The sequence below is a fragment of the Pan troglodytes genome, chromosome 14 (assembly GCF_028858775.2).
Source record: "Pan troglodytes isolate AG18354 chromosome 14, NHGRI_mPanTro3-v2.0_pri, whole genome shotgun sequence".
NCBI classification, from domain to species: Eukaryota; Metazoa; Chordata; class Mammalia; order Primates; family Hominidae; genus Pan; species Pan troglodytes.
The window spans coordinates 42928319-42951998 of record NC_072412.2 but is presented as its reverse complement, the minus strand read 5'-3'; the positions used below and the strand labels follow the sequence as shown (position 1 = coordinate 42951998).

At 35.8% G+C, this 23680-nt stretch overlaps 1 protein-coding gene across 6 annotated transcripts in view; it reads left to right on the top strand.

The window, feature by feature from the left end:
- CCDC122 (coiled-coil domain containing 122) overlaps positions 1-23680 on the top strand; it is a 43822-nt gene that overhangs the window by 6855 nt on the left and 13287 nt on the right. For 4 of the 6 annotated variants that reach the window (XM_054665254.1, XM_016925271.2, XM_054665252.1 and 1 more), the window contains exons 3-6: positions 3383-3541; positions 4069-4178; positions 12799-13197; positions 13972-14088. In XM_054665254.1, coding sequence (XP_054521229.1) covers positions 3496-3541; positions 4069-4178; positions 12799-13197; positions 13972-14088 — 672 coding nt within the window. In that variant the 5' untranslated portion in view covers positions 3383-3495. The remainder of the gene's footprint in view (positions 1-3382; positions 3542-4068; positions 4179-12798; positions 13198-13971; positions 14089-23680) is intronic. The other 2 variants (XM_063792116.1, XM_063792115.1) reach the window with 1 other exon arrangement.

Genomic DNA, 23680 nt, shown 5'->3' with positions numbered 1-23680 from the left:
GGGGAGCAAAGAAATGGGTCAGTACTGAAGGAGGTGGTGGTGTCAAGCAAGGTTGGTGGTGGTAGTGGTTGTTGATTTATGATGGGCTGTTCAGAATAATACATTTGACCAAGTAAATGGGGAAATTCTGTTGAGGGACCATTCAAAGAAGTAATGTCTGTGAGAAAGGAGTACAAAAGTAGAGGATTGGCCTTAGATAGGAGCAAGAACACTTTATTTATTGCAAGAAAACAGTATGCTGATATACAGGTGCAGGTACAAAATCTGGTAGATGGGTAATTTACCATCTTCTCTGATTTTTTTCTTCTATCTCAGTTAGATTAGAAGGTAAATTACCAACTCAAAGGAAGGGAAAAGAGGTGTGAGAGGTTTGAAGACAGAGGATAAAGAGTGAAACAATCATCTACATAACTTGGTGCATGTTAAGAGCCTAGGATCAAGGGCCCACTTGACATAAATGGTCTGGAATTTAAAGTGAGTCAACAGCATAGTTGCATGTCTTTCTTTAAGCATATTCAGCTACTTGAGTATAAGCAAAGCAGCTGGTTGAGATGCTTCCAGGGAATTAGGACAGGGAGTGAGCTGTAAGGGAAATGAGGGTGAATGCAAAGGAATCTAAGCCAAGTAAGGAGGGAAGAATACATGAAGGGCTAAGGGAATGTGTAAAGATACAAGAGTCGATGGATTGGAAGTCTTGCGGGGTTAAACAGCACATACTGTCAAAATACTAGATGGGATGAGCTAGAAAAATAAACAGTAGTTTGCATCTGAGATTATGGATAAGGTAGAGTTATACTCTATGGGTTGCTGGGGAGAATAGATGAAAGAAGACATCAAGCAACTGAGCGTTCAGGGATTTAGATATACTATTTTTGTGGATATTGAAATTTCCAAAGAAATACAAGAGAGTAGTGATAGAGGAACAGTAAGTCAGATGCTGTAATCTAGGAATGAGCCTTCCAAGACCTGGAAGACAGCTGATAACAGCAAGGAAAGTTAAAGCCTATATAGTCTATGGCCTGAATTTCAAAGAAACCAGAGAGGGTTTTAGAGAGAAGAAAAGGAAATATGGTGGCAGTGGAATGGAGAACAGAAAAAAATGTTTCATCTCCAGACTTAGTGGCTTGAGGATGAGGAAGCTGTATCTTTGGACTTCAGTTAAAGCCAAAAGGTAAAAGGGAAGTTCACTGAAAAGGTTGACAATAGAAAGGACTTTGCTGAAGATGGCCCATGAATTTGAGAAGTCAAAGTGAAAGGATAGAAAAGGGTTGGGGAGTGGGTAATACAGCATCACACTAAAGGACTTACCAAGCTGAATAAGGATGGGTTCTTATGATGAAGAATGACCTGGTTTCTTCTGAAGACTGAAGTTAATAGGGATGTAGAATTTAATGGGAATTATGCCCACAATATTTTAGGCAGCTTATGGAAATTGCACTGTGATTTGGGGGAGAGAGAAATGGGGACTCACCAGGAAAGTAAGTTACCTAGCAGGAATTTACTGCTAGGTAAGAGCATGAAGAACTCATTGGATTACCTCTTCAGGCATGCAAATTGTGTCATTAGGCCATTGGAGGTCTGTTGGAGCTGCAGCAGCTCTATAAATGCACTTTACCAGAATAGTTTCTCGAAGAAGAAATATAGATGGTAGTAGTGGGAATAGAAAGAGTAAGTTGATTAAAGTGACGTTTTAGCATCATAGGAATACAAAATATAGTGGACCCTTGAACAACACAGGTTTGAACTGTGCAGGTCCACTTATCCATGAGTATTTTCAGCCAAACTAGTATCAAATATACAGTATACGCGGGACTTGAAACCCACGTATAAGGAGGACGAAGTTTTCGTGTAAGTGAGCTCCGAAGCACTGACTTTGGGACTTGAATTTGCACAGATTTTGATATGAAGTGGGGAAGGGGGTAACTTGGAACCAATCCCCTGAATATACTGTGAGATGACTCTAGTTTGATTCTGGAGTGATATATGGAAGACATAATTCTTCCCATAAAAAATCATAATCTTGGTAGTCTATCATAGTCTAGCATTAAGAGCATGAACTTTAGAGCCAAAATACTTGAATTCAAATCACATATCTTACATTGAATGGCTCTCTTTGGGTAAATTCTTATATCCATTTGTGTACCTCCCTGTACTTTTTTTTGTAAAATGAAAATTGTAATAATATCTACCTTATAGGGTTAAATGAGTTACTATTTGTAAAGTTCTTAGAACACCATCTGGCACAGAATAAACACTATATAATTTTTTTTTAATCTAAAGTACTTGGAACAACAGTGACTAGCACAAAGTAAGTATGATATAAGTATTTACCATTGTAATTAATTGAGAGAACTGACAGTATATACTGAAAGTATAAATGTAGAGGGCATGCATTTTTCAAGGTAGATATATTAAAGGATGAAGTCTGTGACCGTGAAACCCAAATGAAAGAGCTAGAGAGAAAATCAGATTTGGATTCATTAGCACTAATCTGGGACAGTTCTGTGTGTTGAACGGAAAGGATGTAACATGAACAGAGTGAATGGCTCAGCATCAGGGAAGACTTCATGAAGGAGTAAGTTTGAAGTGAGATTTGAAGGAAGTGACATGAAGCGACAGGAAAGAATTATAAATTTCAAGGAATGGTTATGATAATCTGTTAGGTAAGCTCTCAGGATTTCTTTAGCTTAGTTGTATATTTCTAGATAGATTTGATCTCTACACAGGAATTGATTTAACTTTGCTTTTCTTTTTTGTTGCACATATATCAGGTTTCAATCCTTTAAATTTTTTTAAACACATGTAACTAGTACATGAATGCTTTGTAGTTAATTGATCTTTAGAAAAGATATTTAGTGATTTAAGGAGAAAAATACTTATTCCTCCTATCATTACTCCTAAATAAAGAGTAGATCAAAATTTGCTTAGGGCCTACCCTCTCCAGAATAGCACTGGACAGGAGTGCTATATTTCCTGGATTCCACACCCATAGCAGAAATTGTTAATCATTATTAACATTGTTTCTCACAGATTCTGGTTATAGTCTCAGAATCTATTTCATCATAGTACTGGAGTTACATACTATTAATACTAACCCAAAATAATTATGCAGTGTATATCAGGTACTGTTCTAAGCATGCTACATATATTACTTTAATTATTAGAACAGCCTTATGAAGTTTTAAAGATGAGGGGCTGAAGATCAAAGAAGTTAAGAAACTTACTCAAGGTCACCACAGCAGAAAAGCAGGAGAAGCAAAATACAAATGCAGTTCTACTTTCATTCCAAAATCACTTAACCATTGTATTCTAATTCTTGGCACTAATGATAAAATGTCATTGACATCCCTGTGACATGTTTGACAATTAATTTACCTTTCAGGATCACCAATATACAACAGGAAAAAACAAAAGTGAAAGATTATCAATATAGATTATTGAGTAGGAGTAAAGAAGGTAAATCAAAAAGGGGAAAAGAGATTACAGACACAGAAAATGTCAGACAACAAAGAAAGGAAGAGTCAAGGATTTCCTAAAGAAGGTAATGAAACAATCTTAAGAAATAAATAATTAAAAGATCAGCAACAACAAAAAAGTAGTCTGGCAGGATAATTGTGTTAAAATTGATAGCAAATTAGAATAGATGGAAGCAGTTACATTTAGCTGGGACAAACATATACTGTGTTTAGCAAAGGCATATCAACCTGAAAATACAGACCTACAATGAAAATGCATCAACTCTAATTGCTATAGAGTTGTTATGGTAGCACTATAATTATAGTATATGTGCAAGTGGTCTGGATAAAAAAAATTAGGACAATCAAAATATTTATACTGTTCCGTAAAGGAACGGGTATGACATTCCAGTAGGCAACTTTGAATTGCCTATTATTGTTGCCTTTACTTTTGGTTTAGTTTATATCAGCAAGGGAAAATTACTAATTCTAAATTTAGTTTAGGAGGAAAAAGTATCAAATATTTCATGATTTTGAGTAAAGAAACATAACTTTCTTAAAATGGCTGTATTTTAATTTTTATTATATACTTTATTCTTTTGTCTAATTGTAGATAACCAAGACACAAGTTCATTAGCTGATGCTATAGAGAAAGTTGCAAAGCAACAACAATCACAAGCATCAGAGATAGAAAAAAACAAAAAGGTTCTGTTCAATTTGAAGGTAACTTCTTTATATAGTCTTTTAAATGTCTTTACTTTCTTCAAAAGTAAATGACCAGGAGGTTATTAAAAATACTTATTATTGGGAGTCACTTTTAAAGTTATTTTCTGTCAATTATTCTGTTCTCCCTAAGTAAGGTTTACATGGCTATTCCAGTTTTATGGAAAATTTTACACTCCCAACATATAAAGATTCAACAATGTGATTGCAACTGTAGGATAAGCATATAAAACCTAACATGTTAGATAGAATTATTTTACATTCCCTTATTTGATAGTGTTTCCTAAAATGCTGAATTGAAGGAATGTTAAGTTTTAAGCTAGTGTTTGTAAAGCTATGGATTGTAAGTTACTTGCTGTCAGTGAACATTTCAAGTAGCCTCCCTCTATGTTCCTTTCCTTTTTAAATATATTGATAATCCTACTGCAGGGAATTTGGGAGCCATACTTGGTCTTCGCATGCAACGTAATTAGATATAACTATACTATGTGAATGTGACTAAAGAAATGAAAATGAAAACAGTATCTTGTGCTCTGTAACGATTGTTATTAAATATATCATAGAAATGAGAAGAGTAGGCTCAGGAGCTGAACTGCCTAGTTCAAAAGGCCAAATTTACTACTTTTTGTTCCGTGATTGAATTTGTTGTGCTCCTGTTTCCTTAGTTGTAAAACAGAGATAACAATAGGACGTGCCCATAAGCTTTTCATGAGGATTAAATGAGTTAATGTGTTTGGTGGGGACCAGGTGGACATGGTACTGATAGGGCCCTATTTGACATTGGCTTTAAGTATCATTGGCTTTAAGTGCATCAGTAGATATATGATGACAATAATTGTATTATCATGGTGATATGGATTTCTTATAAATACTTGTATTATGTTAGTCACTTCTAGAAAAGAATACACCTATACAGTAGAATATAATTCAAAAAATAATGTCATATTTTTGTAAATAAATTTTTTGTAAAACTTTTCAGTCTTCAAAGAGTTTCATAGACTTTATTCCATTTATATTGAGAGCCTACTTTGTGTTAAGCATTTTGCTGAACATTGTCCTCACTCTTATGTTACTTACCATCTATTGGGAAGAGAAAGAAGTAAACAAATAATTACATGTAGAGTAGTAGTGTCAATGGTAGAGGCATGAACACAACACAGATTTAACACTAGAGAAAGAGTGATCACAAAAGAAATGATGTTTCAGTTGAGTTTTAAATGGCAGCTGGAGTTCATCTGAATGATTAGGTGTCTAGGACAGGTTTAAAGGTTAGGGAGTAAGGAAGATAATATTCAAAATAAAAAGAACCTGAGGATATTCACAGAGGACATTTGCAGAGGCCTGAAATAGCATTGGTACATTCCTAGAACCATAAATAGTTTGATGATAATGTAAATTACAGTATGTTTTGAAAAATCATGGAAGATTTATACCACGATAAGAAACTTCAACTTTATTCTAAAGTTGATGAGCATTTGACAGATTTTAAGCAAGAAGCAAATATTAAATTTATATTTTAGAAAGAATTCTAGATACATAAAAAGCACTTATTATAATCCAATATCCATTCATGATAACTCTCAGCTAACTGGAAATAAAAGGGAACTTCCTTAGTCTAAGAAAGAACATCTACATAAATTCTACAACCAGCCACATACTTAATGGTGAAATAATGAATGTTTTTCTCCTAAGATCAGGAAAAAGAAAAAGATGTCTCCTCTTACTTCTATTCAAGATGGTACTGGTAGTTCAGGCCAGTACAGCTATGCAAGAAAAAGAAATAAAACTCATCCAGTTTAGAAAGAAAGAAGTAAATCTGTTTTTATTCACAGATGGCATTTTTTTTTTAAAGAAAATCCCAAGGAAGCTATAAAAAGCTATTAGAACTAATAAGTGAGTTTAGAAAGATTGCAGGGCACGAGATTAATATACAAAAATATATTGTATTTCTGCACATTGGCAAGAGAAAATCAGAAATTAAAACTTCAAAAGCAATACTACTTACAATGCCATCGAAACCATTCAATACTTAGGGGCAAATTTGACAAAAGGTTTACAAGACCAGTATGCTGAACACTGTAAAACATTGGTGAGAAAAATTAAAGAAGACTTAAATATAGAGGTATATCATTTTTATGAAACAGAAGACTCAGTATTGCTAATATGTTAGTTCTCTCAATTTTATTTATACATGAAACGCAGTCCCAGTCAAAATTTCAGCAGGCTTTTGGGAGAGAAATACATAGGCTAATTCTAAAAGTCATATGGAAATGCAAAGGGCCTAGAATATCCAAAACAATTTTGAAGAAGAAAAGTGTTGGAAATCTTATACTACCTGGGACATTTTCTAACACTAACAACCAATTTTCTGATTCTCTGGATGCCAGCTTGGTGTCCAGATTTGATTCAGTTCTGACACTACAACAGTTTTCCCTTATTTGCAGTTTTGTTTTTGCAGTTTCAATTACCCACAGTGAGCTGCATTCTAAAAGTATTAAATGGAAGATTACAGAAATAAACAATTTGTAAATTTAAAATTGCAAGTCATTCTGAGTAGCATGATGAAATCTCGCATTGTCCTGCTTCATCCTGCCTGGGACGTGAGTCGTCCTTTTGTCCAGCACATCTGTGCCATATGAGCTACCCATTCATTAGTCACTTAGTAGTCATCTCAGTTATCAGATTGATTGTGGCAGTATCACAGTGCTTATGTTCAACTAAACCTTATTTTACTTAATGGCCCCAAAGTATCAGCGTAGTGATGCTGGCAATTCACATATGCCAAAGAGAAGCTGTAAAGTACTTACTTTAAGTGAGAAGGTGAAAGTTCTTAACTTAAAGGAAAGAAAAAAATCATACACTGAAGTTGCTAAGATCTATGGTAAGGACAAATCATCCATCTGTGAAGTTGTAAAGAAGGAAAAATAAATTCCTGGCTGGGCGTGGTGGCTCACGTCTAATCCCAGCACTTTGGGAGGCCGAGGCAGATGGATAACTTGAGGTCGGGAGTTCGAGACCAGTCTGGCCAACATGGTGAAACCCTGTCTCTACTAAAAATACAAAACAGCTGGGCATGTTGAGTATAGTACAATAAGACAGGAGAGAGAGACCACATTCACATAACTTTTATTATAGTATATCGTTATAATTATTTTGTTGTTAGTTATTGTTATTCTCTTATTGTGCCTAATTTATATATTAAACTTTATCATAGGTATATATGTATAGGAAAAAAAAAACATAGTGTATATAGAGTTCAGTACTGCCCATGGTTTCAGGCGTCCACGGAGGTCTTGGAACATATTCCCCTTGGATAAGGAGGGACTACTGTATCTACCTGGAATTAGCATCAGATCCCACAAGTTAAAGGGCTCAGCCCCATAAGACTGCCCCTGCTTCATGTGCCAATCACAAGTCCCAGGCCACCCATACTTCTGACCAACTGGCTATAAAATCAGAGGTTCTCACAACCTACTCCCATACTTTCCCCGCACCCCTCACCAGGTTTGAGCATTTTTAGAATGACTCACAGAACTCAGGAAAGCACCTATTACCCATTTATTATAAAGGACACAACTTAGGAATAGCCAAATGGAAGAGATGATGCGTGGGGATAGGTATGTGGGAGGGGGCCTGCAAGGAGCTTCTATGCCGTCTCTGGACGCCCCACTCTTCCAGCACCTCAATATGTTTATACCAATCCAGAAGCTCTCTCAACCCTGCATAGTTTAAGGTTTCCTATGGAGGTTTCGTCACATTATTAACTCAATCTCCAGCCCCTCTTTCCTCCCAGAAGACTGGGGAAATGGGGCTAAAAGTTTCAGTCTTCTAATCAAGGCTTGGTCTTTTTGACAGCCAGCCCCCATCCTAAAGCTATGTAGGGACCCACAAAAAATTAATTCATTCGAATAAAAGATCATCCTATCACCCTTGTCACTTAGGAAATCCCAAGGTCCTATGGTTTGGATGTTTGTCCCCTCCAAGCCTCATGTTGGAAGTTAATCCCTAGTGTTGGAGATGGGGCCCAGTGGGAGGTGTTTGGGTCATGGAGGCAGATCCTGTCATGAATAGATTAATGCCCTCCTTTGGGAGCAACGGAGTTCTCATTCTATTAGTTCCCCTGCGAGCTTGTTAAAAAGAGCCTGGCGCCTCCCGGCTCCCTCTCTTGCTTTCTTTCCCACCATGTGACTGCTGCAAATGCCAGCTCCTCTTCACCTTCTACCATGAGTAGAAGCAGCCTGAGGCCCTCACTAGATGTAGATGCCCAGTCTTGAACTTTCCAGCCATCAGAATCATGGGCCAAATAAACCTTTTTTGAATAAATTACTCAGACTCAGGAATTTCTTTTAGCAACATTAGAATGAACTAATACACAAGAGTTTTAGGAGCTCTGTACAAATAACTGGGAACAAAGACCAAATATCTTTCCATGTTACCACACTACCTGATTTTAGTATTTATTATAGGGCATAGTAATCAGGATAATATGATATAGCTAGACATATAGATCCATGGAACAAACTAAAGTGCCCAGAAATAGCCCCACACATATCAATTGATTTTTGAAGACGTACCAAAGCAATTCAGTAGAGAAGGATAATCTTTTCATGAAATGGTAGAAGAACAATTGGATATTTTCATGCAAAAAAAATTCTGAACCTCAAATTTCACCTCAAACCATATACAAAAATTAACTCAAAATGAATCAAAGGCCTGAATGTTAAGAGTTAAAACAAAAAATATCTGGAAGAAAACATAGAAAAACTTATTGATGTTGGGCTTGGCAATGATTTCTTTAATATGACATAAAAATTTTGATGAATTTCATCCAAAAAAATTTTAAACTTGCTCTTCAATATACACTATTATGAAAACAAACTAAGTTATTCTTGATGGGGCCCTTTGGCCATTTGGGTTGTCACAGACTAGGAGAGAATATTTGAAAACACATCTAACAGTATACTTAAATTTCCACTATAATATCCACACACACAGGCACAGACACACACACATACAACCCACTAGAATGGCTAAGTTTAAAAAGACTGACCATAACAAATGTTGTTGCAGATATGGAAGGCCTGGAACTCTCAGACCTGTTCGATGGACTGTAAAATGACACAACCACTTAGGAAAACAGTTTATACTTTCTTGAAAAGTTAAACCTATCCCTACTGTATAATCTAGCCATTTAACTTTTAGGTATTTACCCAAGAGAAATAAATGTGTATGCCCACTGGAAAACTGGAAACAACCCAAATGCCCATCAGTTAGATGAACTAATAAACTAATATGGTATATCCATACAACAGAATACTACTTAGCAATAAAAATGAAGAATTATTGACATATACAACAACATGGATGAATCTTGAAATAATTATGCTTATTGAAAGAAGACTTAAAATTATGTATTAAATGATTCTATTTATATAAAATTAGTGAAAAGCAAACTAATCTTTAGAGAAGGAAGGCAGATCAGTGGTTTCTTAGGAATGGAGAGATGGAAAGGGAGGAATGAATTTACAGAGTATCAGGAGGAAACTTTTTTGAATAATGACTACGTTTATTATCTTAGTTGTGGTGATGGTCTTATGAGCACAAGAAGGTCAAAATTCATCAAATTGTAAAGTTAGAATATGTATTTATATTAATTTTGCCTCGATAAAGCTGTAAGTTTAAAAAGGAGAGAGAAGAAGGGGAAAAGGATGAAGAGGAAGAGGGAGGAAAAGAGGCAGAGGAGATTAAAGAAGAGGGGGAGAAGAAAAAAATAACATAATTCTCATGTAAAGGCAGAAATGGATTAAAGGCAAAAGAAACTAAAGCCAATAAGAAAAATTAACAGTCAATTACATTAGTCCAAGAAAGAGAAGAGATGATAACCAAATTGTATGGGTCAATATACTTCCTATATTGACCAATAGAGTTGATAGATAGCCTGATGTAACCAGCAGGGCATATGTCCCTTTCCTGACCATTGGTTGTGCATCAGTCATTCACTCATTTATTGAATGAATTTATTTATTTATTGAGCACCTACTTTGTGCCACTTACTGTTTTAAGAATGGGAAGATGGTGGTAATGAAGACAGACATGGTTCCTGTAGCCACAGAGCTTACTTTCTAGTCAGGGGAAGCAAGCAATAAATTAACAAAATAAAGATAATTCAAAGATTGATGTATTACAAAGGAAATACAATGGGGTAATGTGTAGAGAGTAACTAGAGGAGGAGTGGAATAGTGGTTGGTTCATTTATATTTTAATTTAGGGAAGACTCTTCTGAGACATAATAATAATACTGAATTGTGAAAGACAAAGACCCAACAGATAATAGCCAGGGGTAGAGAATTTTAAAGTAGACCAAACAATAATTAAAAATGCTGTTAGGTCGGAAGGAACTATACATATTTAATCAACACAAAGGAGACTGGAAAAAGGGAGAGTAGTAGATGAGAAGCATAGCAAAGTAGATAGGCACTAGGGCATATATGGCTTATAAAACACTTTCAGGAATTTGAAATTTTTTATTAATGCAATGGGAAACCACTGGAGGATGTTGAGCAGGGAAATAACATGATATGATTTATGTTTTGAAAAGATTCTTCTGCCTGATATACACAGACTAGTTGGGGGAGTGGGGAGGAATGGAAATAGGGAGATGAGTTAGACATTAGGTCACACTACAAAGACTGGTCAGAAGTGCATTGGGGATTTTATTTTGGAGGCCCAACCATCAGGATTTGATGAGAAATAGGTTGTGGGGGTAAGGGAAAGGGAAGAATCAAGAATGATTTCTAGGCTTTTGAGTATCCAGGTGGAAAGTGGTACAGTTTATTGAAATCAGAAAGTCTGGGGGAGGAATATGTTTGGTGTGTAAATTAAACTTTTTTTCTGAATATGTATAGTTGAGATGTCTGGTAAACATACATATAGAAATGTCAAGTGAGCATTTGAAACATCAGAGCTGATGATAAAAATTGAGGTTCATTGCCGTATTGTATTTTTCAGTGAACTTACCTCCTTTTTCTCTGCCAGGAAAAGGATACAAGGAAGTTTGCATTTTTTAAAACAATGCCCTCTAACATTACAAATTTACTTAAAAAGAATGACCATAGTAGATAAGAAGAGGACTATGGAGGATGGCCTACAGAGTTATTTTGGTGGGAAGATCTACAGAATTTGAGAAACAGTTAGACAGTTATTTAAAAGAAGGGAAGAGCTAAGGTGGTAACATTAACTAAGTTGGGGAACATAGGAGTGTGATCATTTGCATTTTTGGTCCCAATTTTTCATCCGTTAGTCTATCCATACCCTTTGCCATACATTACAATGCTTTCCCATAATGGATGGACACACTTCCACCCCTTGACTCTGGGTTTGATTATGTAACTAGCTGGGGTGTTATCAGATGTGACTCAAACAAAAGCTTTAAAAAACTCTTCCATAACTGAATTTCACTCTTCTGCATCTATTATTATCATAAGACATGCCTGGGTTGGCCCATTGGAGGAGAAGATACACATAAAGCAAAGCCAAGACACGCCTGTCAGCCCAGTTAAAGCCAATTTAAATCATCTTACAATCAGCCAATCCCCAGACACTTGGGCAGATTCAATCAAGATCAGCAGAACCACCTAGCCAACCCTTGCTTCTCCCAGGCTTATGAACTACCTAGCCAACCTCAGCTGCTCCTAGTCATGTCAGCAATATATACTTATGTATTGTATGCTACTGAGGTTTTGTGATTCTGGCAACAGATAATTGATACAAGGAGTAATAGGCTGAGGTTGTAGAAAGGATTCATTCAATTTTTGGATATAGTGAATTAGAGGTGGCCATTGGCAGCTGGGTGTAGAACTCAGCAGCCACTTATATTCTGTGAATCATCAGCAGATATGTAGCTGAAGATGTAAATTTGGGTGAAATTACCCAAGGAGCATATATAGAGTGTGAGAAGAGGAAATTCTGATGACTGAAATCTGCAGAAGACCTATATTTGAAGGAACTGTTGAGATTGAGAAGGAATTCTCAGAAATTTCTAAGGAGAACCAGAAAAGACTGGTGGTGTGAAAACTAGGCTTTAAAAAGAAGGCAGCAGTTTGCAATGCAAAATGCCCCAGGGAGGCAAAGTAAATAACTTTATTCTCATTTTACAAATGGAGAAAGTGTAGTTTGAATGGGGTAATTAAGTTTGTTATGCATGATCATACGAAGTAGTAAATAGCAATAAGTGTGCTGGAACCTAGATCTTTTGATTCTTAACTCAGGGCTTTATCATTTTTTATCATACTGTCTTTCCTGAGTGTATACTTCTGATGCCTATAAATAAATTAGTAAAATTATTATAAAGTATCTTACATATATAAAATGTCAAGATAAAACAATGAGATTTTAATATTTAGAATTAGATGAACATTAAAAAACATATAACTGAGGTCCTTCTGAAATTATAAAATAATTGTGTTTATTGCATGTTTCCTTGTATTCATTAATTTTTTAATATCTGATAAATATATTCTTATAAGTGATTTTTCCTATATTCATTATGGATTAAAACATTGATTTTCCTCTCATGTTTAATATTTTGAATTAATAATGATAATGTTAAAATGTGTTACAGAATGAACTTCATGAGCTTGAAAAAGAAATAGCAGCTATCTCTGCAGAAACTAAAGAAACAGAAAGACAAATTTATCAACAAGATGCTGCCATAGAGAATACCAAACTTCATTGTGATAGCCTGGAAACTCAAATCAAATCCTTACATTCAGAAAATGTAAAGCTTAAATTTGACATAGAAACAGCCCAAGAAGATTTTGAGGAACACATGAAAAAATATAACGCATATTATGCAAAAATAAAAGCACATAAAAATAGTTTGGGGGAAGTAGAGAGCAAATGGTCATTTATGACTGAACTCCATGAAAAGCGAGATTTTGTTAAAAAATTAAAGACAATGAAAGAAGAACTTATGCAAGATCTTCAAAATCCAGGAGGGAACCGAATAACACAAGTACAGGTGTGCAAAATTACTTAGTAAAACTATTTTTTCTATTACTCCTTTTTTGCAAGTACATACATTAAATGATAAATTTATTGTGAAGTTAATAAAATGCCCATAGCTGTTCTATTACCTTCAGAAACTATTTTCATAATTGAAAAATACTTGGAATAAGTACATGTGTTATATAACAACGACCCTAGATGCTCAAATGCATAAAGGAAACATCCACAAATCCCCTGTAGATTTATAAAAATATATGGTCAAATAAAATCACAGTGAACAATTAATCCATTTGTTGTAGAAAATGTAATTCACAAAAATGTTGAAGACTTAGCTTCTATGCCAATGGATCCAGACCAATTCAAATCAATTTAGTACACTTAATGGTGTTATGCAAGCAATATAAATTAATAACTGAACCTTAAGCATCTTACTATTTCTCTCACTGTTCTTTGAAGACGATAGAAGACAAAAACTTAAAATATTGATCATTTCTTGCTAGAGAGTTAAAAAGTGTCTTTTACACTGTTGTTCGGCAGTTGCCACCATAACTACCACTTTCCTTTTTGTCTTATTTTCATTTGGTTTTTAGTTCTGTGTCAAATGTAAGGTTTCTTTGAGTAACAGTTCTTTATTTTTGTATACCTATAGAAGTAATATTCTAATGCTATTTATCAAAACTAAATTTTGATTTGGCTAGTTTTCTTAAATTATAGAAACACTGAAAAATTGGATTTATATTGATCATCCTTTTTTGACTTCTATATTTCAAATGTTGTCAACATACAGGAAGACATTACAAACTTAAAGGATAAAATTATAACTGTAAAAGAATCTATCATTGAAAAAACTTGTTTTCTTGAGGAAGAAAAAAAGACACATGAAAAATTAAGAAAAGAAATAGAGGTAAGTCTTAATTATCTAGATTTCAATGTTTTATGGGACCATTTTTAAAAGTTAACACTATATTCATATTTCCATAGTTTACTCTAAATACTCAAAACAGTTGAAGAACAAGAAAGAACTATAAAATTTAGTAAATACAAATCATTAATAGATAACTAGAGATAACCCTCTCATTCAAAGATGTTCAAATATGTGAATGTGTTCAAACAATGCAAGCATTCACTCCTATTTAAATCTGGGCGAGGGTTCTTCCAGGTTTTTCTCATTCCACTAAGAACATGATACCCAATTAATGGCTAGAAAGCAGCTATGTAGTCAAAGAGGATGCCCATTCTTAGATATCAAAGACTCCTCAAAATAGAATAAAACACAACGGAAAGCATCGTCTTTCCAAACCTCTCTGACTTCATATTCGCAATTATCAAGAGTCAAGTTAAAAAAACAAATTGAAAATATGCAAAATTGAAAGTCAGAGTAAATTCATAATATGTTGTGGTGCTGCCTGTGGACTTCTATTGTCATTATTATTTGGATGAATGGTGAACAGAAATGTAAAATAATATGCTATTAAGGGCAAATAATTTTTGCCTGAATACATTAATTTGGAAAATAAAAATATGCATGTTTCAACTTGTTTTTGACTAATTTGACACAATACAAAGCATCTGAGGAAATTAAAGATAAAAATCCTCATCTTTACATATTCGCTATTAAAAAAATCACGATTTTACTTTTTAGTTTACTAGGAATCTAAATAAATAACGATTTTTTCTGCCCTTGTAGACATTAAGGTTCATTATAAAACAATAAATAGTAAGACAGTGTATTAGTGGTAAAAGAGTAGGAAAAAATCTTATTATTATTATTTTTTCTTTATTTTTGAGACGGGGTCTTGCTCTGTCACCCAGACTGGAGTACAGTGGTGCGATCTCAGCTCACTGCCGCCTCGGCCTCCCGGGTTCCAGCGATTTTCCCATCTCAGCCTCCCAGATAACTGGGATTACAGGCATGTACCACAATGCCCGGCTAATTTTTGTATTTTTAATAGAGATGGGGTTTCACCATGTTGGCCAGGCTGGTCTCAAACTCCTGACCTCAGGTGATCCGCCTGCCTCGGTCTCCCAAAGTGCTGGGATTACAGGCGTGAGCCACCATGCCCGGCCAGAAAAAAATTATTAATGAAAAAAAGAATCCAGAAATTATGCATCCTTGAATGGTAAAAACAAAATAGATTACCTCTATGGAAAAATAAAGAAAAATGTTGAAATAAAACTGGATTCCTACCTCATAATACACACGTGCGCATGCACACACACACACACACACACACTTCTAAGTATTGAATACAACATAGGAGAAAAACTTAAAAATTTGTGTCAGAAAAGCATTTATTTTAAAAGAGAAAAACACTCCATAAATTCTGTGGTTAAATATCTTTAGTTTTGACTATGCCATAAATTCCCAGATTATGGGAATACACCATAACAAGAGAAAGAACAAGACTCCATTCTAGATTATTATAACACATGTATGTGATAAGAAAGAGATAAGAAAATGTCAAATCAGTGAAACATTGGGCAAATGGTATAAAAAGACCATTTTTCTGAACCATGAATATCAGAAATAAAGAAAAATATGACCATCCTCATTAGCAATAAGAGACTGATAATTAAAACCACAGCAAAGTTCCATGTTTAGCCCATCTGATTATCGGTATTACAGTTGGGAGATGTTGAGCGTGGGAATTTTAATACAGTATTCTTGTGAATGTAAATTGCTAAAAGCACTTTGGAAAGAAATGTGAAATTACATTGTAATTTTTTTACAGTAACATATTTTATTGAGGTATAATTGTCATAAGAGTAAGTACACAAATTATAAATGGATAGCTTGATTTATTTAGACTGATATGTACATATATTTATGTTGGCATTACCTAGATCAAGATATAGAACTTTCCCAGCATGTCCAGAAAGTTCTCTTCTACCCTTTTTATCAGATAGCCACTATTCTGATTTTTATAAACAGCTTTACTAAGATAAAATTCACATACCATACAGTTCACCGATTTTTGTCAGATATCCTGCAACAAAGTTTTATAAATGAAAACAAATTATTCAGAGATTTTTTCTTTTTCTTTTTCTTTTTCTTTTTTTTTTTGAGACAGAGTCTCGCCCCATCGCCCAGGCTGGAGTGCAGTAGTGCAATCTCGGCTCACTGCAAGCTCTGCCTCCCAGGTTCACGCCATTCTCCTGCCTCAGCCTCCAGAGTAGCTGGGACTACAGGCGCCCGCCACCACGCCCTGCTAATTTTTTGCATTTTTAGTAGAGACGGGGTTTCACCTTGTTAGCCAGGATGGTCTTGATCTCCTGACCTCATGATCCACCCGCCTCGGCCTCCCAAAGTGTTGGGATTACAGGCGTGAGCCACCGCGCCCGGCCTTAATTTAACTTTTAAGTTCAGGGGTGTGTATGCACGTTTGTTATATAGATACATTTCTGTCATAGTTTGTTGTACAGATTATTTCAATAGCCAGGTATTAAGCCTAGTACCCATTAGTTATTTTTCCTGATCCTTTCCCTCCTCTCACCGTCCAGTGTGTGTTGTTTCCCTCTATGTGTCCATAAGTTCTCATCATTTAGCTCCCACTTATAAGTGAGAACATCCAGTATTTGGTTTTCTGTTCCTGCATTAATTCACTTAGGATAGTGGCCTCCAGCTCCATTCATGTTCCTGCAAAGGACATAATCTCATTCTTTTTATGGCTGCATAGTATTTCATGGTGTATATGTACCACATTTTCTTTATCCAGACTACCACTGATGGGCATTTAGGTTGATTCCATGTCTTTGCTATTGTGAATATTGTTGCAATGCACTTACACGTGTATGTGTCTTTATGATAGAATGATTTATATTCCTTTGGGTATATAATCAGTAATGGGATTGCTGGGTTGAATGAGATTCTGTTTTTAAGTCTGAGGAATTGCCACACTGTCTTCCACAATGGTTGAACTAATTTACACTCCCACCAACAGTGTATAAGTGTTCTTTTTCTCTGCAACCTTGTCAGCATGTTTTTTGTTTGTTTGTTTGTTTTGTTTTATTTTTTTACTTTTTGATACTAGTGATGATGGTATCTCCTTGTGGTTTTGGTTTACATTTCCCTAATGATTCATGATGCTGAACTTTTTTTTACATGATTGTTGGCCACATGTATGTCTTCTTTTGAAAAGTGTCTGTTTATTTCCTTTGCCCACTTTTTAATGGGGTTTTTTTTTCTTGTAAATTTGTTTAAGCTTCTTATAAATGCTGGATATTAGACCTTTGTCAGATGCATAGTTTGCAAAAATTTTCTCTCATTGTGTAGGTTTTCTGTTTACTCTGTTGATAGTTTATTTTTGTATGCAGAAGCTCTTTAGTTTAATTAGATCCCATTTGTCAACTTTTGCTTTTGTTGCAATTGCTTTTGGCATCCTCATCATGAAATATTTGCCCATTCCTGTGTCCAGAATGGTATTGCCTAGGTTGTCTTCCAGGATTTTTTATAGTTTGGGTTTCATATTTAAGTCTTTAGCCCATCTTGAGTTAATTTTTATATATGGTGTAAGGGAGGGGTACAGCTTCAATCTTCTGCACATGGCTAGCCAGTAATCCCAGCACCATTTGTTGAACAGGGAGTCTTCTTCAGTGCTTGTTTTTGTCAGCTTTGTCAGAAATCAGATAGTTGTAGATGCATGGTCTTATTTCTGGGTTATCTATTCTGTTCCATTGGTCTATGTATCTGTTTTTGTACCAGTACCATGCTGTTTTGGTTACTGTAGTCCTGTACTATAGTTTGAAGTTGGGTAGCATGATGCCTCCAGCTTTGTTCTTTTGGCTTAGAATTGCCTTGGCTATTTGGACTCCCTTTTGGTTCCATAGAAATTTAAAAATAGTTTTTTCTAGCTATGTGAAGAATGTCATTGGTAGTTTAATAGGAATAGCATCAAATCTATACATTGCTTTGGATAGTATGGCCATTTTAATGATACTGATTCTTCCTATCCATGAGCATGGAATGTTTTTCCATTTGTTTATGTCATCTCTAATTTATTTGAGCAGTATTTTATAGTTCTACTTGTAGAGATCTTTTACCTCCCTGATTAGCTGTGTTCTTAGGGGTGTGTGTGTGTGTGTGTCTGTGTGTGTGTGGCAACTGTGAATGGGATTTGGCTCAGCTTGATTGGTGTTATATAGGAGTGCTAGTGATTTTTGCATATTGATTTTGTATCCTAAGACTTTGCTGAAGTTGTTTATCAGCTTAAGAAGCTTTTGGGCCAGGACTGTTGGGTTTTCTAGATATAGCATCATGTCGTCTGCAAACAGGGCTAGTTTGGCTTCCTCTCTTCTTATTTGTATATGTTTTATTTCTTTCTCTTGCCTGATTGCTCTGGCCAGGACTTCGCATACTATGTCAAGTAAGAGTAGTGAGAGAGGGGATCCTTGTCTTTTGCTGGTTTTCAAGAGGAATGCCTCTGGGTTTTGCCCATTGAGTATGATGTTGGCTGTGGGTTTGTCATAGATGGCTCTTATTATTTTCAGGTATGTTCCTTCAGTACTTAGTTTATTGAGAGTTTTTAACATGAATGGTTGTTAAATTGTATCGACAGTCTTTTCTGCATCTATTGAGATAATTCATGTTGTGTTTGTCTTCAGTTCTGTTTATATGATGAATCATATTTATTGATTTGCATATGTTGAACCAAACTTGCATCCCAGGTATAAAGCTTACTTGATGGTGATGGATAAGCTTTTTGATGTGCTTCTGGATTCAATTTAACAGTATTTTGTTGGGGATTTGTGCATCGATGTTCATCAAGGATATTGACCTGAAGTTTCCTTTTTGTTACGTCTCTTTCAGGTTTTGGTATCAGGATGATTCTGGCCTCATAGAATGAGTTAGGGAGGAGTCCCTCCTCCTCAATTTTTTGGAATAGTTTTGGCAGGAATGGTACCAGCTCTTCTTTGTATATCTGATAGAATTAAGCTGTGAACCCATCTGGTACTGGGCTTTTTTCAGTTGGTAGGCTATTTATTACTGAATTAATTCCAGAGCTTGTTACTGGTCTGTTCAGAGATTCGATTTCTTCCCTGTTCAGTCTTGGGAGGGTGTATGTGTCCAGGAATTTATCCATTTCTTCTAGATTTCCTAGCTTATGTGTGTAGGGGTGTTCATAATATTCTCTGATGGTTATTTGTATTTCTGTGGGGTCAGTGGTGATATCCTCCTCATTTCTGATTAGGTTTATTTTGATCTTCTCTATTTTCTTCTGTATTAGTCTAGCTAGCAGTTTATCTGTTTTATTAATTTTTTCAAAAAACCAGCTCCTAGATTCACTGATCTTTTTGAAGGGTTTTTTTTGGTCTCAGTCTCCTTCAGCTCTGATTTTGGTTATTGTCTTCTACTAGCTTTGGGCTTGGTTTGCTTTTGGTTCTCTAGCTCTTTTAGTCATGATGTTAGGTTGTTAAATTGAGATCTTTCTAACTATTTGATGTGGGCATTTAGTGCTATAAATTTCCCTCTTAACACTGCCCTTAGCTGTGTCCCAGAGATTCTGGTATCTTTGTTCTCATTAGTTTCAAATAACTTCTTGATTTCTGCCTTAATTTCATAATTTACTCAAAAATCGTTCAGGAGCAGGTTATTCAATTTTCAATTTCCATGCAATTTTATGGTTTTGGGTGAATTTCTTAGTCTTGATTTCTAATTTTATTGTGCTGTGGTCCAAGAGATTGTTATGAGTTCAGTTATTTCACATTTGCTGAGGAGTGTTTTATTTCTGATTATGTGATTAATTTTTGAATATGTGCCATGTGGCAATGAGAATAATGTATATTCTGCTGTTTTGGAATGGAGAGTTCTGTAGATGTCTGTCAGATTCTTTTGATCCAGTGTTGAGTTCAGGTCCTGAATATCTTTATTAATTTTCTCTCTTGATGATCTGTCTAATATTGTTAGTGGGGTGTTAGAATCTCCCACCATTATTGTGTGGGAGTCTAAGTCTCTTTGAAGGTCTCTAAGAACTTACTTAATGAATCTGGGTGCTCCTGTGTTGGGTGCATATATATTTAGGATAGTTAGGTCTTATTGTTGAATTGAATCCTTTACCATTATGTAATGCCCTTCTTTTTCTTTTTAAATCTTTGCTGGTTTAAAGTCTGTTTTGTGTGAAACCAGGATTGCAACTCCTGATTCTTTTTCTGTTTTTCCATTTGCTTGGTGGATTTTCCTCTATCCCTTTACTTTGAGCCTATGTGTGTCATTGCATGTGAGATGGGTCTCTTGAAGACAGCATACCAATGGGTCTTAGTTCTTTATCCAGCTTGCCACTCTGTCCCTTTTAACTGGGGCATTTAGCCCATTTACATTCAAAGTTAGTATTGATATGTGTAGATTTGATCCTGTCATCATGATGGTAACTGGTTATTTTGCAGACTTGTTTATGTGGTTGCCTTATAGTGTAACTAGTCTGTGTACTTTAGTGTGTTTTTGTGGTGGCTGACTCTGGTGTTTCCTTTCCATATTTAGTGCTTTCTTCAGGAGCTCTTATAAGGCAGGTCTTGTGGTAACGAACTCCCTCAGCATTTGCTTATCTGAAAAGGATCTTATTTCTCCTTCGCTTATAAAGCTTAGTTTGGCTGGATATGAAATTCTGGATTGGAATTTCTTTTCTGTAAAAATTTTGAATATTGGTCCCCAGTCTCTTCTGCTTGTAGGGTTCCTGCTGAGAGGTCCACTGTTATTCTGATGGGTATCCCTTTGTAGGTGATCTGACGTTTCTCTCTAGCTGCCTTTAACATTTTTTCCTTTCATTTCAACCTTGGAGAATCTGAAAATTATGCATCTTGGGGATGATATTCTTGTGAAGCATCTTACTGGGGTTCTCTGCACTTCCTGAATTTGAATGTTGGCCTCTCTAGCTAGGTTGGGGAAGTTCTCATAGATGATATACTGAAATATGTTTTCCAAGTTGGTTCCATTCTCCACATCTCTTTTAGGGACTCCAATGAGTCATAGACTTGATCTCTTTACATAATTCAATATTTCTCAGAGGTTTTGTTCATTCCTTTTCATTCTTTTTTTCTTTATTATTGTCTGACTGTCTTATTTTAGAAAGCCAGTCTTCGATCTCTGAGATTCTTTCCTCTGCTTGGTCTATTCTGCTATTAATATTTGTGATAGCATTATGAAATTCTTGTAGTGTGTTTTTCAGCTCTATCAGGTCACTTAGGTTCTTTTCTATACTGGCTATTTTGTCTGTCAGCTCCTGCATTGTTTTGTCATGATTCTTGGCTTCCTTGGACTGGGTTTTAACATACTTCTATAGCTTAATGACTTTCCTTCCCATATTCTGAATTCTATTTCTGTCATTTAAGCCATTTCAGCCCAGTTCAGAATCATTGCTGGAGAGGTGATGTGGTCATTTGGAAGAAAGAAGGCACTTTGGGTTTTGGGGTTATCAGGGTTTTTGTGCTGGTTCTTCCTCATATTTATGGGCTTATGCTCCTCATCTTTATGGGCTTATGCTTCAATCTTTGAGCTGCTGACCTTTGGATTTTTTTTTCTTTTATCCTATTTGATGATCTTGAGGGTTTGATTGTTATGTTAGGTGGATTCATCTGACTAGCTTCATTTCTGGAAGATTTTAAGGGCCAACGCTCTGTTCCCATCTCCTGGACTGTGTCTGTAACTCTGGGGGACTTGTATCAGGCCCCAGTTTTGTTCTTTGGCCCCTCAAGGTTAGGAATCCACTGTGCTGGGGGTGCCAAGGTACTCCCAGACTGCTGGTCACTATACTCAGATGGGTTGTGTCAGTCAAAGTGTTCAGTAGTGCAGTGATAGCAGGATCCATTCTTGTTTGTGCATGCCAGCAGCAGCAGTAGTGGCAGTGCAGTGGGGTGCACACTCATCAGCTGCGGCAGAGTGCTCATGAGTCCTGGGGTGCTTGCCTCCCTGCGGGCATTCACTACAGTGGCAGAGACAGTGTAGCTAGGGGGAGACAAAGGGTCCCTGCTGATGGCTGTGTGTTTGGTCTCGCTGGTGGTGGTGTTGGCTCAGGAGCAGGGTACTGGCAGGCACAGATCTGTGTCCAATTTACCATTTAAGGCATATACTTCAGAGACTTCTTATATAGTCATATATGTGCAACCTTCACCAAAGTTAAATTTAGAAATTTTCATCACCTCACAAAGAATTTTGTACTTTTTAGCTATGACCTCTTTATCTGTCTATTATATTTACTCATAGTTTTGCTTTATTATGTTCTTTCTTCCTGACATTCTATGATTTCTTCTTATATCATTTCCTTTTTTATATACAACTTCTAAAATCATTCTTTTAGGGTAGGTCTGCTGGTAACACATTCTTTTATTTTTTTCATGTGAGAATGTCTTGATTTCTCCTTCATTCCTAAAGGCTATTTTTGCTGGATATAGAATTCTGGGTTGACAGTTCTTTCTACAGTTGAAAAATGTTATGCCACTTCATTTTGGTCTCTGTGATTTCTAGTGCAAAATCTGCTGTAATTCAAATTGGTTTTCCTATATATGTAAGGTATTTCTTTCTTGGTGTCTTCAAGATTTTCTGTCTTCAGAGTGAGCGAGATTGGGGAAAAAACATTTTTCTGTTTTCAGAAGTTTTACTATGACATGCTTTTGCATGGATTTCTTTGCGTATATCCTTTTTGGAGTTCTCTCAGCTTCTCAATTCTGTAGTTTCTTATCTTTTGCCAAATTTAGGATTTTTCAGCCATCAGATACTTGAATACTTTTTAAAAAAATCTGTGCCTTCTTTCTCCTCTCCTTCCACAACAAAAGATATGACATCTTTTGTTATAGTCTCATAAGCCCCTGAAGTTCTATTTATTTCTATTTTCAATCTATTTTCTCCCTTTTGTTCAGATTGAGTAACTTTAGCTTTCTATTTTTCAGTTAACTGATTAGTTTATCTGTTCTCCCATCCACTCTTGAATGCCACTGAACTCTTCACTTTGGTTATTGTACCTTTTAGTTCTTAAATTTCCATTTGAGTCTTTCTTATATCTTATATTCCTTTGCTCAGACTTTCTATTTTTTACATTTTTTCCAGGCATGTTTGTAATTGTTTATTGAAGCATTTTTATGACAGAGGCTTTAAAATGCTTGTCAGATAATTTTAACTTCTGTATTATGTTCGTGTGGTGCATGTTGATTGTGATTTCTTGCTCAGTTTGAGATCTTATTTTTTGGTGTTATGAGCCATTTTTTATTGAAATGTGGACATGTTGGGTATTATGCTTTAAGATTCTAGATCTTCACTATTTCCAGGTGGCCATTGGGGTCTAGATTCTCCTACCAGTCTCCACTGACTCCATTGTTTCCCATGGAAGGGGGAAAGGCTAGTCTGTAGGCCTCTGCTAATATCATTCTGGGTTGGAGGGAAAAGGAATCCTTGCTACTACTCCTAACATGGCCTCCAGTGACACTGCAAGGACATAGCCTGGTTACTACTGAGTACTGGTGAAAGTCCTGACTCTCTACCAGAGCTCCTTTGATGTTACATCAGGGAGGAG